This window comes from Malurus melanocephalus, unplaced genomic scaffold (assembly GCF_030028575.1).
Source record: "Malurus melanocephalus ecotype Western Australia unplaced genomic scaffold, MMel_1.1 scaffold_738, whole genome shotgun sequence".
Lineage (NCBI taxonomy): Eukaryota > Metazoa > Chordata > Aves > Passeriformes > Maluridae > Malurus > Malurus melanocephalus.
This window is the reverse complement of record NW_026623970.1, coordinates 26,505-41,971: the sequence shown is the minus strand read 5'-3', so window position 1 is coordinate 41,971 and position 15,467 is coordinate 26,505. Positions and strand designations below refer to the sequence as shown.

Here is a 15,467-nt window from a genome sequence, read left to right as displayed (position 1 = left end):
ACCCCTGCTTGCCCTGGTCTCTGCAGAGGTTATAGTTGCCAGAAACCTTTTGTGGCTCCCCTTTCTATATTTCATGAATGTGAGGCATGTTGTAATCTATGTCCTAATGGCTCTGCTTCACCGCCTGTGCTTTAGGCTCAGCCAAACCTTGGTGAAGGATGTGGCCATCCTCGCTCGAGAGATTCACGATGTTGCTGGAGATGGGGACTCACAGAGTTCCTCAGGCACAGGACCAAGCACCTCCCTCAGCTCTGTGCCCAACACTCCTGCTTCCACCATATCCGCGAGAGAAGAGGTAAGTTCTGGAATGACAGAAATCTCTGCCTCTCAGTACATGGGGCACTGTTGTGGKGGGAGACCAGGCAGCATCCCTGCTTGCTGCAGCATTGAAAAACCCTCATTCCCTTGTCTTCCTAAAACACACCCCTGGAAAGGTCAACTGCAGCCTTTTTAGGATGCTCCTTATTTTGTCCTCTGTGCCACACCAGCCTTGAAGACATAGGAATCATATTATTTCCTGAGGCTCTCAAGGCTTCTATTTGGATTTTGGTCCCTGAAATTTGCATCTGAGGAGCAGAATGGAGGGGATGTGTTGTGCTGCTGTGCCAGGGAGMCAGAGCCTTCCTCTTCAGACAAGACACTGACCATGTGCACTGGTTGCATTCTCTCTGTCAGCTGTGTGTTTTGTACCTCTGCTGTGTCCTTTCTGCCAGGACTATTGAAATGCTGTGCAGGTTCTTGAATCCCTTCCCTCGATCTGTGTGTTGGGGGGCGAGGGCAGGGAGGCAGGCAGGTACCTTGGGAAGTGCTTTCCCCCAGCCTTTCAGTGCACTGTGGCTTCCTCCCAAACTGTGTAGCACTGGGCTGGGAAGGGGAGAGGCAATTTCTTAATTGGATTCACCAGTGTTGCAGCGCAGGGACCAGCTCAGCTCAAATTTGGCTGCAAGGTCACCAGGAGGCTCCAGCTGCTAAAGCAAAATTGCCTTTGCTACTGTTTAAATCCAAATTCCCTCCTGTGTACCACCAGCAGGGGCTTAAAAAATGTGCAGCTCGCTGTTGCTCAGATGGTTCCCTTGGCCCCCTGGTGTCTTTGTTGTGAGAATTGCAGACCCGTCCTAGGCAGGGTTCAAAGCTGCGACCAAACCAGTTACTCTGCCAGGAGAGTCCTCGGTGGCYCTGTGACCCTGCTGTGATCATCGCTGGAAGTGCAAAGCAGAAGTTTAGGGAGATATTCAGAAGATCAGGCGAGTGTGGCTGTGGTTTTGCTAAAGCGAGGTCAGCTGCAGCCTGCTCAGGGAGGGGTTTTTCCTGAGGCCTCTTGGAGCCGAAGTGCACAAATGTTTCACAATAACTGCAGGCTCTGAGATAAAGTGTTTTGTTGCTTTGTTTCCTTGTAAGTGCCACGCCTGCCAAACTGCCTTTTGTAYTATTCTTTTCAAGCAGTAGAAGTGACATAGCTACTATACTTCTGACTTGGAAATGAAACATTTTACTCAGCTCTTGCCGGCTTGCAGAAAATCAGGGGAGGAAGAGCAGAGCACCTACTTTTTTTTTATGGAATGACACTGAAGGGTTCAGCTGTAAGTCAGCTCCCACAGAGGGATGTTTCCAGCTACTAGAAGAAGACACCTGCAAAATAGTGTTTCTTCTCTGTGCAAAATGACAGGCTCCAAGGCATGATGCTGAATGGCAGAATCACAAACCCAGGATTGCTCAGACCTGGTTGAGGGCTTCTCTGTGGCTTTGCAGTGTTGCTGTGTGGGACATGCCAACCAGTCCCTSAGCATAGTCAGGAGAGCAAATCCAGGACTGTGTCACTCTGTAGGGAATGCTCTTGGCAGTGCCCACAGMTAGAGCAGTTTTTGGGATCTTACAGTGGTATGAAGGATGAAGCACTGATGGGAGCCTGTGCAGACAGATCAGGAGCCATAACCTTTGGTGTGTTCAGGCAGTGGCTGAAAACACTCTAAAAGCTTCTAATGAAGCTTACTCTGAATAGGTGTGGATATCACCATTATTTCAGTAGGGCCAGGAGTTAGGAGGCCCAACTGTTGAGTTATACCCAAAATGCCACAGTGCATCAGGGTTTCTGCCTTACCTCAGTGATAGCCAGGAACAGGTCCCATCCATCAGCAGGGCTTTCTGCTGGCAGTGCTGGGATGTGGAGCTGGATCCTGAATAGCTTGGGATCCTAAACAGTGCAGTTTGGGGGTCTTATCATGAATGCCAATAATATAAACAGATGTGAGTTTAATAAACAGACACCTCATCTTTGGTACTGGACCARATTCAGCAGACCTGCTTCCCACAGACTACGTGCTGTTGAATCTGCTAAATTAATAATTTTGGCTTGATGCGGAAAAGTTGCTGGCAAGTATCTTAAGTTCAGTGTGTTTGATGCTAAGCACTGTRAATTTTGTGGGTGTTTATTAAAAAAAACTTTATATTAAATATTCTAGGAAAGGACAGTGATGACACATAGCTACTGTGATTGTAATAGTAATATAGTGAAAAATCTGATAAAAGGGATTGTGTGAATAACAAAAATTTGCTTGTGCTGCTCTGGTTAATGCAGTGTTGTGTACTATTCTGTGTTCTAGTACAAAGTATTTATACTTACTCAAAAAAAGTGGGGAAAAATGCAGGCAAAATAAGTACTGGAAAAATGCAGGCAAAATAAGTACTGGAATTTTGAGTGTTTAATGCTGTACCAGAAGCTTCATTATGTGTGTGGCACAGCATTTCTCAGCCTCAGATGAACTTCTTTTTAAATTACTTTTATTAAGAAACTTGGTTAAAGATTAAATTAAGAGTACGCTCGTATAAATTAAGGTGGAGCCTTAGATTTAAACCTTATTMTTCATATTCTGTCCTTTCAGGTTCAGTGCTGGCTTGGATGTTTGCCAGGGAGGTTTTCTGTTTCCCCAGTGCATGTTTGGGTGGTTTTGTTTTGTTTTTCTAGCCTCAGCTGTATAGTTTATGATAACATAGATTCTTGGCGTACAGAGCTGAGTACTGCTACGAATTAAGCAAAGGAAAAAAAAAACCAAACAGGATAAAAAATGTACAACAAGGATGAAACCTTCCATGATTTCTGTTTACCAAAGCCATGGTTTGTTTGGGATGCCTTGGTTTGTGGGTGTGTAGGTTTTGCAGGGCCCAGCTTTCTGCAGAGCTGAGCCATCAAACTTAAACCTCAGTTGCTGCAAACACAGTCATGTTGGGTCATCACAAATCACTGGCTACTTCTGGAAGTTTTAGCACGGCATGAAATTGTTTTGGTAGGTCTTTTTAAAAAAAGTTGATACAAAAACTAAAGAGCCCAGTTACGTTTGTTAAGTTGCTGTCTAACATATTCAGTATGAGTGTTGGTACAGCAAGAGGAAATGTTTAAGAGTGACAGAAAAGAAAACATGAGAAAAAAAACAGGTAATGTACAAAAATCTCCTGTGATGGTGGAGCAGGTGCTGTCCTTGTTTTCAGCTGGTTGTGCTGAGACCTGCTCACTGTAGGAATATCTCATTCCCTTCTGACACTTTCACTGCTGCAAGCAGCCTCACTGACTGATTCTGCACTCCATGAAAGGAAGCTTATTGGCTGAACATTTTGGCTGAACATTTTGGCTGTTGTGCCCCTGCACCATAATATCTCACACCTGCTGCCTGTATATAACTCAAGTGCTGTTGTGTGGAGTGTGGGGGGCCTGGACCTTGGATGGCACATTATTTCCTCACAGGAGCTGTGTGCTTTGCCAACCAAAGAGCCTCGTGGGCTGGGTGTTCAGCCYGTCCCACCGGGCTCTGGATTTCACTCAGCACATTTGGAGGAGCTGGGGAGCTGCCCGAGGCCACCGCAACAGAACTGGCTGGTGACCAGGATCTCCATGGGCTTCAGTGCATGATGGGGGGTGGGCACCAAGTGCTGGTCCTCAGAATGTGCTTTTGGGAATGTCAACCCCAAATAACCSCAAGCCTTGTGTTCTCTTTGATACTTGCTGTCACAATCATTCACTAGCATTGATCTCTTTGTTTCTGTTTTAACACAGATTGCTCGTAGATCTTTTCGGCTGGCATATCCATCTCAGGTGCACTTTCCATCCCATTATTTTTGTATCTCTGTCTTGTCTGTTATTTTCTTCCCCTTCTTTTAGTGTTTTTGTCAGTAAACCAAACAGGAGTCTTGTCATTTCTGTTCTTCCTGTTAATTTTTTGCATTTTAAGTGGTTTTATATTGCTTTTTCATCTTTCATGTGTTACTAAATGGTTTCTGATTAATTTGAGTGTGTCTTTAATGTTGCATTGATATATTAAGACATAAGATATGGKAAAACAGGGCCTTTTTGAGTTTTASCTAAATTCAAAAAAGACCAAGATTACTTTCCAAATATGTTCTCAAGACTCAAAATTTTAAAGTAGAATAGTCCYACAGAGTTTTGTGGTATGACTCCAATGGGTCATCACTTGCAGGACTGGGGTCTAGTAATTTGTTTATGAGCCCATACCTGTCTGAACAAGACTTAAATGAATCAGTGTTCCTCTTGGGCTTGCCTGAAAATCTGCAATACCTGCAGTGAGTGCCTGTGAGCCTCCTTTCCCTATTCATTTTTAATGACTCATTATTCATTATTTCCAAGTTGGTGCAGCACATTCCAGAAGCAAGTCTGAACTACCAGAAAGTGCCTCCGGGATCAATGGAACTGAAGGATTTTGACCAAAATATGAACGATAATAGAGAAGAGGATCCCTCAAAAAAAACAAGGACAAGAAACCGTGAGGAGGCAGGCCACCTTTTTCTTTACTTTATATATGACATTGCTTTAAGCTGCTGAATGTGTACTTGTTCCTTCTAAGCTGCCAAAGGAGGCTATGCAAAAAAAAAAAAAAGCCCGCTGCACCTCTCAACAGCCCTGATGTTTGGGTATAGAAACAGTGTTGAAAAAMGGAAAAAGAGGAACAGAATCATCCCTCTTGTCTGTACTGGCTGGGAGTTTCCTCTCTTGTGTAAAATAGCAGTAAAACCTAGTGTTTCGCCACTTGTTTTTGTGAGGAGGTATTCAGTGTCAGASCCCACCTAGGCTATTTCACTGCTATTTTAAAAAACCCTCAAATATCTCAACTTTGACATCTGAGTGAATCACTGATAGTTTAAAGRCACCTTACTGTACTGCAGCTGGCATCCTGGTTAGAGCTGCTCMYGGAGCAGCAGTGGTAGGATCTGGAYSTTAGGARGGATGTGCCCTGTGACTGGTTTGAAGCAATCCATTCCTCTCCTATAGAGAAGAACTAAGGCTGGATAAAAGGTTCAGCTTCAGAGTGCCCCCAGCTTGATGTGGGCTATCCTGGCAGAAGCTGGAGGCTCTGCTGAGCCACAGGACTTGAATATTTGGGGTTTGGTGGCRTTTTGTTGTTGTTTTTAATAAAGCAGAATGTAACATGGTGGGATGCCTGGCTGTGAAGGTGGTTTAAACTTATGTGTCACATTAGATAGTTTCAGTGAGACTGCTTGTGGGGTTTCTTGCACTGTGATTTGAAAAAAAAAGCCTCCTTTTAAGGGGCTTTTTGGGAGGGGAGATGTCTGTGAGGCTTGCAAAGTCTTCATTGTTTTTCTTTCAAAAATGCTTAAACGCTTATGTTACTGCAAAGAACTGTGTCTGTCTCTAGAAAGTCTACACAAATTAGTATTAACCTTTTTGCCAAAGTGCTGCAGTAAAGCTGCATGTCATCTTAATCTCCCTTGAACTTCAAGTATTATCCACTCAAACAAAGATGTTTCAGTGGAGATCATTTACTGTACAAAAAATACCTGTTTTATGATACTCTGCTTTTTCTGAAAGTTCTCTGATCTGTCCTCATATTTTAGGTAATCTTTGACAATCTGATGTTGAACCCAGTGTCCCAGTTATCCCATACAATCCGTGAAAACACAGAAAACCTTGCTGAAAAAATGAAGTAAGTAACTTTTTGTCCCTGGCCTGAAATGTTGATTTGCTAATGAGTTTGTTGACTTGCTGCTTGTGGAAGATACTGCATTGTTGTCTTGGAAAGATTTGTAATCAAGATGCAGGGAATGTAGATGTAGGAAGCTGTGTGTGTGTAGTGAACCAGAGGTAATATGATTATTTGCTGTCTCTTTTCCTCATACCTTTTGGCCTTTGGAATTTTAATGCTGGATTTGTAATGCCTGTTGATGCTTTAACTGTGAAATGCTGGCTGTGCAGGAGATACAGCAGAAAATTGGTGGATTGTCTCTTCTTTCCTTTTCTCTACCAAGGCTCTTGTAAAGCACTCAGGTCACCAAACTTGTGAAATCTTTTCAAAGTTTGTTGTTGCTCTAGAAGACATCAGTTAGGGCAGGACTTTGGAATGTTCCTAAATCAGCTGAAGGCCACTGTGTCCTGTTACTAATCCACCAGTCTCTTTTGTTGCCACATCTTGTGATAATTAAGRCTTTTAAACAAGCAGTTTTTTGATGGCAATTTTAAGATCTGCTCTACTTTCTGTGTTACAGGATTCTGTTTCAAAACTCAGAAAGGACCTGGGAGGAGATGGAGGCCAAAATCAATTCAGAAAATGAAGTGCCAATTCTGAAGACATCAAACAAGGTTAGTCCATGCAAACAATTGAAACACTGAAGACTTCCATCCATGACAGCTTTGTAAGAAACCAAAACATCGTCTAGCCCTAATCCATGTCTGAAATTTCTTGTCCATTTTCATGTGTTGAACTGCTGAGTTTTGTTGCTGTTTGAAATGTGACAAAGTGAGTTCCTTCAGTGGTTTTGTTTGACCAGACTCTTTCCCTGTTCCTTTGCGACCGATCTTCAAAGACTGGGTCTCTCAACAGATGTTGGAGTTCAGGCTCATTAGACTTTATTTAAATATTTACCAAAGGATCACCTACCACTTGGTTGCCACAGCTTCAGTTGCAGGCTGTTGTTTCTCATGAATGTTTGTTTTCTTCACCTGTAAAATTTGATGTTGGTGCAGTAAAAATCCACCTCAGGGTGAATTCACTCAGGTGATTCAGCCTCAAGATGATGTTTGTGCTCTCATGACCTTTCATTGTCYTTGAAGGGGATTGTCAGTAAAGATTTAAATACAATAGTGGACCCAGCAAATGTGATTAATGCTAAGCAACGTTGTGTAGCTCGRTGCTGCAGCAGTAGAAATATGGCCAAATGCCTTGTGTGGTCTAGGAGTTGAGTTTACAAATATCTTAGTGTATTTGATATGAAGGAAGAGCCTTTGTACAGGAGTAGCATTTCATATCTAAAAGCCACTGTGGCTGTGAACTGGGTGGTGCATTGCACTTGGTGACATGAAGCAGAGCAGGCTCCCTGTGCACTGAYCAAATGCACCTCCATTCAGCTTTGTCTTTGCTGTTAAATGGGCAGGGTTAGAGCTGACTTTGAATCCTTAACCAGATAAGGCAGAAGGAGTGAGACTAGATTCCTGTGTCAGTTGAGTACTTTGTTGTTGCTTAATTTTCCATTCTGATGCTTTTGTTTCTAGGAAATCAGTTCTATCCTGAAGGAGCTCAGGCGAGTTCAAAAACAGCTTGAAGGTTGGTCATYTAAACATTCCTTTTGTCTCTCAAATGCCAGTAAAGTTGCACRAAATAAAACAGTGTGGCCTGATTTGCCAGTGAAAGCTGGGAAAGGCTGCAGAAGTTTAGTTTGTTAGCACAGTGCTCTCTGATGAGTGTGTATGGAAGTAACAGTAGTTTTTATCCTATACTGCCAGTTTTTAAGATTTTTTTTAACTGTTGAAATGTGGGAGCTGTTTCTGTGGAAATGCTTTTGTTTGTGGTAATTTGCCTATTTCAGTAAAATAAACTGGCACAGGTCTGTTCTGATGTAATAATATTTAGCAGCTCTTTCAGCCAATAACCTGTGCTATGCTTTTTGGACTTGAATTTTTTGCATAGATCTCTGCATTAGGAAAAGCAAGACAGGCTCTTGCATCATCTAAAAGCGTAATAAAGGCATGTGAAAACATCCAGGTATCATTTTGGGCTCCAGCTAAAACCTTGCCATTTGGCTGCTGTAGTTTGTCTTTCCCAGCTTAACCAGAAAGTTGAGAGTCCACGTAGCTTCAGTCTGGAAGAGGTTTTGCACATTAAAGCTGTTAAACCTGAAGGTACTAATGAGAAAAATAACATGACTAAAATGAACAAAASTACTGCTTGCAGTTCTGCTGCCTTCAAATTGAAGACAGCAGGCTTCTGTGTGGTAACTTTGCTGAGTGCTGCTAATGTATTTATCTCTCTTTCTTTTTTTATTTTYCTTTTTTTTYCCCCAGTCATAAACGCTATCATYGACCCTACTGGAAACTTGGATATAGTTGCCAGTAACAAAGCATCTTCTGCTGCTAAACAATCTACAGCCACTAAAGTCAGGACTGCTAACAATTCTGGGTCTGCACTGGAGACTTTGTCCCCAGCACAGATGAGAAACTACGTTCAGAAATCGAACTGTGGGTCTKCTAGCATACAAGATTCAAATTTCATTCCAGATGGAGAGAAATATGTGATCTGATACAATATTTTGTATTGCTACTATACTGTAATCTACTGTCGCATTAGTATTGTGTATGAGTGGTTTGTGGACAGTTTGTGTGGAGCAGTTGTTTAGATTGCTAACACGTTGCACAAAAAAGAAAAATCTATGCTGTGAGGGTGAATGGAAAGTCTGTGTATGCCTTTTAAACAAGACTAGCACTGTGGAGCAGCACATATTCAGCATAGAGGCAAACTGATTTTTACAAAATTACTCACTTTTTCTTCCAATGTGCCATAAGAAAACAGGCTTTGCATATTTTCCATTCARTACTGCCGAGGTGAAAGTGTTCTTGCATTGGCCTGTTTATAACTATTCAGTTGTAATGAGGCTCAATTTGAAAAAAAAAAAAAAAACCACACCTTTTTGGTACTATATTTGTTTGAATTTTTTTTAAAGTGTACAAGTGAAGCATTACAGCTCTGTTGGAATCAACGTGCAAATCCAACAGACCGATTGTGCAATATCATGGGTTTCTGAGAGAAACCCCTACTGCAGTTGTATAAGATTTCCTTTTGAGCAGTCATAAAAAGGCAACCACACTGAAGTTGTGCATCTGATTTTCAGTCCAAAAACCAAAACAAGACAGAATAAACCCTTTTGTTTTTCTCTTGGGAAAGTGTAGAAGTTAATAATGGTATGAATGTAAAGACTACTAATACAGTTACTATTTTTGATGATATTTCAGACCCAAAGTTTGGGGTAGGTACAAAAAGTTTTCATTTTACAATTTAGCTGGCCAAATTTTCATGGTTTTGGTACAAATGCTGTCTTTAAGCTGCTTTTCTTTTTTAATTTAAATATACAATCTTTTCATAATGAGCTACGAATGCTCTTGGCTGGGCCAAAGACTAAGATGTTTGCAATTACCCAGTTGCAAAGAAAAACATCTGTTCCAATGGCTCATGGAATAAACTTAATTACACAGTTGCTGTGAACGAGTGCAATCACTTGACAGCACTGAAAAAATAATGGCTTCAATGTAGCTCCACCTTTATGGCTAGTTCTGTTATGAATTTTTTTTTCAATGCAAAAGTGCTTGCAAAGACCACCATTCTGTGGTGTTCTTCAGAAAATATTCAACAGTGTCAAGCGCTTGGTACGTTTGGGATTTTTGTCTCTGGATTTAATTTTTGGTCCGTTATAATCCTGGAAACACTAAGGGTTGTGTGCAGTTGCTTGAGCAATTTCTTACTTAACAAAAGTTAGGGTTTGTATTCTGTCGTTGTGTTAAACTGCAAAACACTAAGCAATTTTTGTTGCTTAAARARCAAAAATTTTGRTTTTGAGGGGATCTCTTCCAGATGTGTTTGCTCCCAGTTTTTTCTGTCTTGTATCAATTCCTTTTTCATTCTTCCAGATCAACAAATAGTAATCGGGTAAAAATATTCTTTTGTAGCTGTGGAGGATACATTTACTGGGAAAGGTGAGCAGATGAGTTCCACTTTGCCCTCATACAGTAGGTAGTTTAGCCAGTGAAAATGGTTTCCCAAGCTTGACTGCTTCTTGTGTGCTGACTCTATATTTTGGGGTGAGTAGTGGATTCCTTAGTTAGCTTCAGTAGTTACCTGAGCTTTTCTGCTAGGATGTTGTAACAGTGGGAACCTGTTAAAATAATTTAAATAAATAGGGTTGCTCACAAAGCATTTAACCTTACTAGTGAAGAAGGTGGCTGCTTTCCTGGTGAAGCCAGTGAGAGCTTTCCATCAATTTCAGCAGAGACAGGATCGGTCCCAAAATGGGAGTAGTCAACACGCCATTAGTTTATTTTTGAGCCTGCAAGGTGCTGGCTGGTAAATAATAGGTGCAGATATCCTTCMGAGATTTCCAGTAGGCTATAAGACTCATCTGCTTGTATGGAGATGCCCTTCCATGAAGAAATCTGCTGGATTTCACATAGATGAATGCAGAATTTAAAAAAAGAATTTGCCCTTGATGTTGTTCTGCCTGTAATATATGCACTATCTGAATGTGTTGATTTAGTCGTTGATTCTGATCTGTCTTTTCTTGAAATACCTGACTGTGTCCTTGGTGAATATCATAAGTGGTGGTATCATTCCTAACATATGAGACACAATTTTTCAAGCCCTTCTTAGTTAGGGTTTGAACTGACCAGGTGCTACCCCAACTCACTAGGAGTTGAAGGACCTTCACAGATAAGGTGTTGCTATTAGTTTCAGTTTTGCTGTAGAGACAAGTGAATTACTAAGACATCTGACTTCTATGATTATTTGTTATTTCCACATTTTCATGGCCATGCGCAAGCSGATTCTGGTTCTCTGCAACATGTCCTTGATGGGACTTCTGTTTACTTTCACTTGAAAAATGCTTGATTATTCTTTGACTCTTAAACACATCAGGGAGGGATTTTCTCCCTTGGTTRCTCTGTTCTGATATTGAGAGTGAGCCCACAGACACCTTGCATCAACTTGCAAAATACGGTACCTCTTTAAGTGACTTATGAGGATGCAACAATCAGTGTCTGTTGATAATTTGGAAACATGTGTTTGAAGGCAGGGAGGATGCACAGCTTGATTTGTTTTATTTGTGGCTCAGCCAAACTATAAAATGCTTCTGTGTCCTAACACAACATTCATTCTTGGATCTTTGCATTTGAAAAGGTTTTGCTAGTCCACGAGGGAAGCAACATATTTTTTCTTGTGTTCACTGCTTCTGAAGTACTGCAGTTTGCACTTGTCTGCTCCAGATAAGCCAAAGAGCTCTCCACTCCTTTGCTGATTGTGGGTTCCTACAAGCAGTACTGTAAGCAGCCATGGAAACATGCCTGTGTGAYTCCAGTGTGAACCTAAGCCATGTGTAGTGGTGTATCTGGGGGGGCCAGGATCAGTGCACGAGATTCCTGCTGGCTCCCACGAGCTCTGGATGGGCCCTGCATTGAGCTTGGCAGGGGTGACACTGCCCTGTGTCACTCTCATGCCACCTTGCTTTCATGTGTTTTGTGTCTGACTAAAGCAATGTAATGAAGGGTGGGATTTTCAAAGGCTTGGGGAAGCAAGTGCTCAGGTCCTGCTGGGTTTCCATATGCTTTGGGTGCCTGATGCCCTGAGCACCTTCCAAAATCCCAGCCCTCAGCTCTTCCACTATACTTGAAAACTTTTCAGTTCGACGCTTTCAAATGTAAAATCCTGTTATTCTGTTCTGATGGCGTGAATGTAAATTCCTGTGAGGGTGTGTAGGATCTTTGGGAGCGAGGACCCAGCTGGATCTATGGAGGTGTCAYGTTGTGGTCGTGCTCCAGGAGGAAAGAACGTCTGCATCATCTTTGAGTATTTTAGTGAAGGTACACAATTAGTGGAATGTTTACATACAGCCTACTGACAAAAAAAAAAAAAAGATTAAAAAGTGTAAAGTATTTAAGTGCAAGACTCTGCTAGTTTTTTCTTGTTTTGCAGATCACACTAGCTATTTTTGAAGTTGGTAAATGTGTATAACTTTTGCAAAGACCAGACAGAACTACCTGTTCACTTTCGATGTGCCCCATGCTGAATTGTGCCTATTTCACTCTCTGCTGTTGTTATGCTGCTGATTCTGCTGTTCTGAACTGTTCACTGGATCATTCCATTTGCATGCAACACAAATGCAAGCTGAGCTGTCTGAGAGTAAAGCTGAAACACGTTTGTATRACTTGAATCAATTAATGACTTTCTCCTTTCCACGCCCTCTTGAAATGCTGTGTATAGTTTTGATTTGTTTCTTCTGCCCTTATTTCTTTCCACTTTTGGTTTGTTGTTTTTTTTTTGAACGGTAATTTATTTTTGTTTGGATTATAGGCAGTATCTGTACATTTTGTTTCAAGGTGATATTGTGGATGTCTTTAAAAAACCAAATTGTTATTTTATATAATTTTATCATAAAGTTGCTCTAATAAATCATTCTTTTATCATGTGACAGCGATTCTGCATTTTGTGTGTTAATTTGGAGGGGARTGTGTGTTTGGTGAGGACAGATTTTTTCAATCACCTGTTCTAGCTGGTGTTAAGTGCAGTGCAATGAGAGAATTGTCAGCAACTGACGAGTCACAGCACGATTGGATCAGTCCTGGGGCATATCCCTCTCCAAAGAACAGGAGTCCCCTTAATCCCCCAGAATTTACAGGGTTCAAGTCCCTAAGCCCTATCAGATGAAGGTGGCACATCTGAGTATGGTATGGTGATACTGATTTAATGTTTGTGCTGTTTGTTTCATTGCCATCATTAACTTGGTGGCTGAATCCAGTCTCAAAGTGATCATTCCCCAGGAGGTGTGTGATTACAGATAGATTATTAGACAATTTCAGACTTACTCTTTTGGTCTCACCTTACATATGTAYATATTTATTTGTGAAGTACTTTYTGACTTTTTCCTTCATTTCACCAGTGTCYTCCTTCTCTCCTGCAGTTCTGAGTTTTGTGTCCTTCTTGTCTCTTTTGAAATAATTTTAATTCCTCCTCCTCTGCACTGCCTYCAGCCTCCCCCACCCTGCCTGGTGCCCCATGGGACTCTGCATTAGCACAGCTCCTGTAGGGAGCAGAACACATGCAGCTGATGAAAACATGGCATTGTTTGCCAGCAATAACTAGAACAGAAAGAGGAAGAAAATATCAGTCCCTAAGTAGAATCACTGGGAGATTTTCCATCCCCTGGTGACCCTTCCATCAGATACTTGAACACGAGACCTTTTATATTTAAAAGTGATAGGGTGGGATTTTGTGTTTGAAAAAAAAAAAAAGTAATCTTACTCCTCTCTTAAAAAGCTTCCGGAAGCTTAGTTTGCATGTGCTGTGTCTGCAGAGGTTTTTTGTGTTGTCAGAATGAAGGGCTGGATTACATACTAACAATATTGCCTCGCCCCAGGCTTTGCTGATGGTGTTTGAACTGGGATGCTGTGCACAGGGCCCTTTTGAAATCAATAGTRCACCCACTTCATTAATTTTTAACAGTTTGACTGAATAAACATAAGAGGGAGTGGAACTGTGGCCAAAACTATTTGCAACATAATGAAAGCTGCGAGAATTGAAAAATAAACGATAGATGGGAAAAGTAATGATCTCCTCTGTGCATCTTCCTGCTGAGCCTTCAGCTGCAAGCCTCAGCTGCTTTGAGAAATAGAGCCTGATTTTTCTAGCAGGGAGCACCAAAGCCTTTGCCTTGAGCAGGGTTTCAGGATCCTTTCTCAGAGCAAAGCTTTTCAGTCTTCGGAGGAGACAGGTTTCTTTTTTGGATTTTGCATGAAGATCCAGCGGTGGATGCTCGTCCTTTGGGCTCTGCCCATGCCATGGAGAGAGCAGCGTGTCTTTCTCACCAAGGACATCCATGGACTGTTGAAGAGCAAAGCCCTGCTGGTCTCAGCTGTTCTGGTGAGATGGGGTTGGTGTGGGGCAGCAGTCTGGCTGCAGGRGATGTTGCTTTCCTTAGCAGTGCAATATTTGGATGCAACCCTGCAAAGACTGGGAGCACCAGCCCACGGGAGCTCCCCTGTGYAGTTATCCAGGAAAAGTGTCTTATTTTAGTGGATTGGCTGCTGAGCTCTGATTGATGTGAACTGAGCAAGAGAAGCCAAGAGTAGTGAAGGTAAGAAAACAGCACTCAATAGGACTCTACCCTGATGAAGCCTTTTCTCCTCTGAACAGAAAATACTGAAAATACTGTACTTGTCAAAAGGGTTGGTGCTAGAAAAGGTTTGTTCAACACTKACTTCTCTCAACATTCAAATCACAGGAAGGAAAAACATGCAAAAATCCCAAAATGTACCATCCACCTGGAACCCATAGACAATTCCCAGACACGAGGAGATCCAGAGGCACAGGTGAAGTTTGGGATTGAGCAAAACCAGTGACCACAGAGAGCAGGTCACTCCTTTGGGSGGTACGTTTTTCCTTGGGAATGGATCTCCTTTGCAGTCACTGACACCTGGGCTGGCTGAAAGAGGATGTATTATAACTGCTCATATCACACCTGCACCTCAGGAAAGGGACCTTTCTGTAAGCAAACAGTATTCTTTGTGTTTAAGAGGGTCTGAGGAGTGAAACTGCATCGGGCCAGCAGTGCCCTGGGTTGGCAGGCGCTTTGCAAATCAAAGAGAAGGAGTATAATTTTTGTAATACTAAATATATTCAACACAGCACACAYTGAAGTATTTTCCTAATACTTGCTGGTCATCTTTCCCAAGTATGACTGGAAGGTGAGTGCTATTCAGGAGGAGAGAGGAGACAGAGACAGAAAAGGACTCTGCAGTCCCTGGTGCTATATGAATCACTGATTTATTTGTTTTCAATTTAAATATTTTTCCAAACAAAACATGGCTGGCAGGCATTTATGTTTCATTTTGGACTGAATAAAATAATTCCAAATAAGTTAAATATTTCAAGTTAAAAGTTTCGAGTCTGTGGTCAGGTATTTTACTGAATTTACTGAATATTTTAAAAGATGGAAACTGAGTAAATCTTTAAAAATACTTCCAAATAAATCACAATTTTATTTAGACTTTGAAATTTCCCCTAGGCTTGTCAGCTGAATCATTTTCCAGTTCTAGACTTGAAATAACTTCTTTTGGGTCCCCCTCCCCAGCTAATTTGAGTACACAATCTTTTGGCACAAAGTATAAATAGAGCATTTTTCTTTTCAAGTTTTGGAYCTTGGCTGTTCCTGCCTCCATCCTTCTGTCGACTGTTGGTATTTGGAGCTCAGCCTTGTTCTCATGAAGCAGAAAGTGTAGTTTTGTAGTAATCCCTGCAGTGGTACTGATGTTTTTGTCTATAATTAGCTCTCGGAGATGGGAACGTGTTAAACTGGCAGTTTCTTCTCAGCAAACCTCCCACACAGGCAGAAAAAGCTTTTTCACTGYATCTTTTCATGCACCCTATAAAAAGCTGAAGTCCAGGCATGATTTTTAGAGGGAATCTGTTAACCAC

General features: G+C 41.7%; 1 protein-coding gene across 8 annotated transcripts in view; it reads left to right on the top strand.

Annotated features, from left to right (window-relative positions):
• CEP170B (centrosomal protein 170B) overlaps positions 1 to 12,464 on the top strand; it is a 56,495-nt gene extending 44,031 nt beyond the window's left edge. For 4 of the 8 annotated variants that reach the window (XM_057384711.1, XM_057384708.1, XM_057384714.1 and 1 more), the window contains 6 exons: positions 136 to 295; positions 4,634 to 4,777; positions 5,860 to 5,948; positions 6,508 to 6,601; positions 7,511 to 7,562; positions 8,300 to 12,464. In XM_057384711.1, coding sequence (XP_057240694.1) covers positions 136 to 295; positions 4,634 to 4,777; positions 5,860 to 5,948; positions 6,508 to 6,601; positions 7,511 to 7,562; positions 8,300 to 8,535 — 775 coding nt within the window. In that variant the 3' untranslated portion in view covers positions 8,536 to 12,464. Of the gene's footprint in view, positions 1 to 135; positions 296 to 4,045; positions 4,085 to 4,633; positions 4,778 to 5,859; positions 5,949 to 6,507; positions 6,602 to 7,510; positions 7,563 to 8,299 lie in introns of all 8 variants that reach the window. The other 4 variants (XM_057384710.1, XM_057384707.1, XM_057384709.1 and 1 more) reach the window with 2 other exon arrangements.
• Positions 12,465 to 15,467: the final 3,003 nt, after the last annotated feature.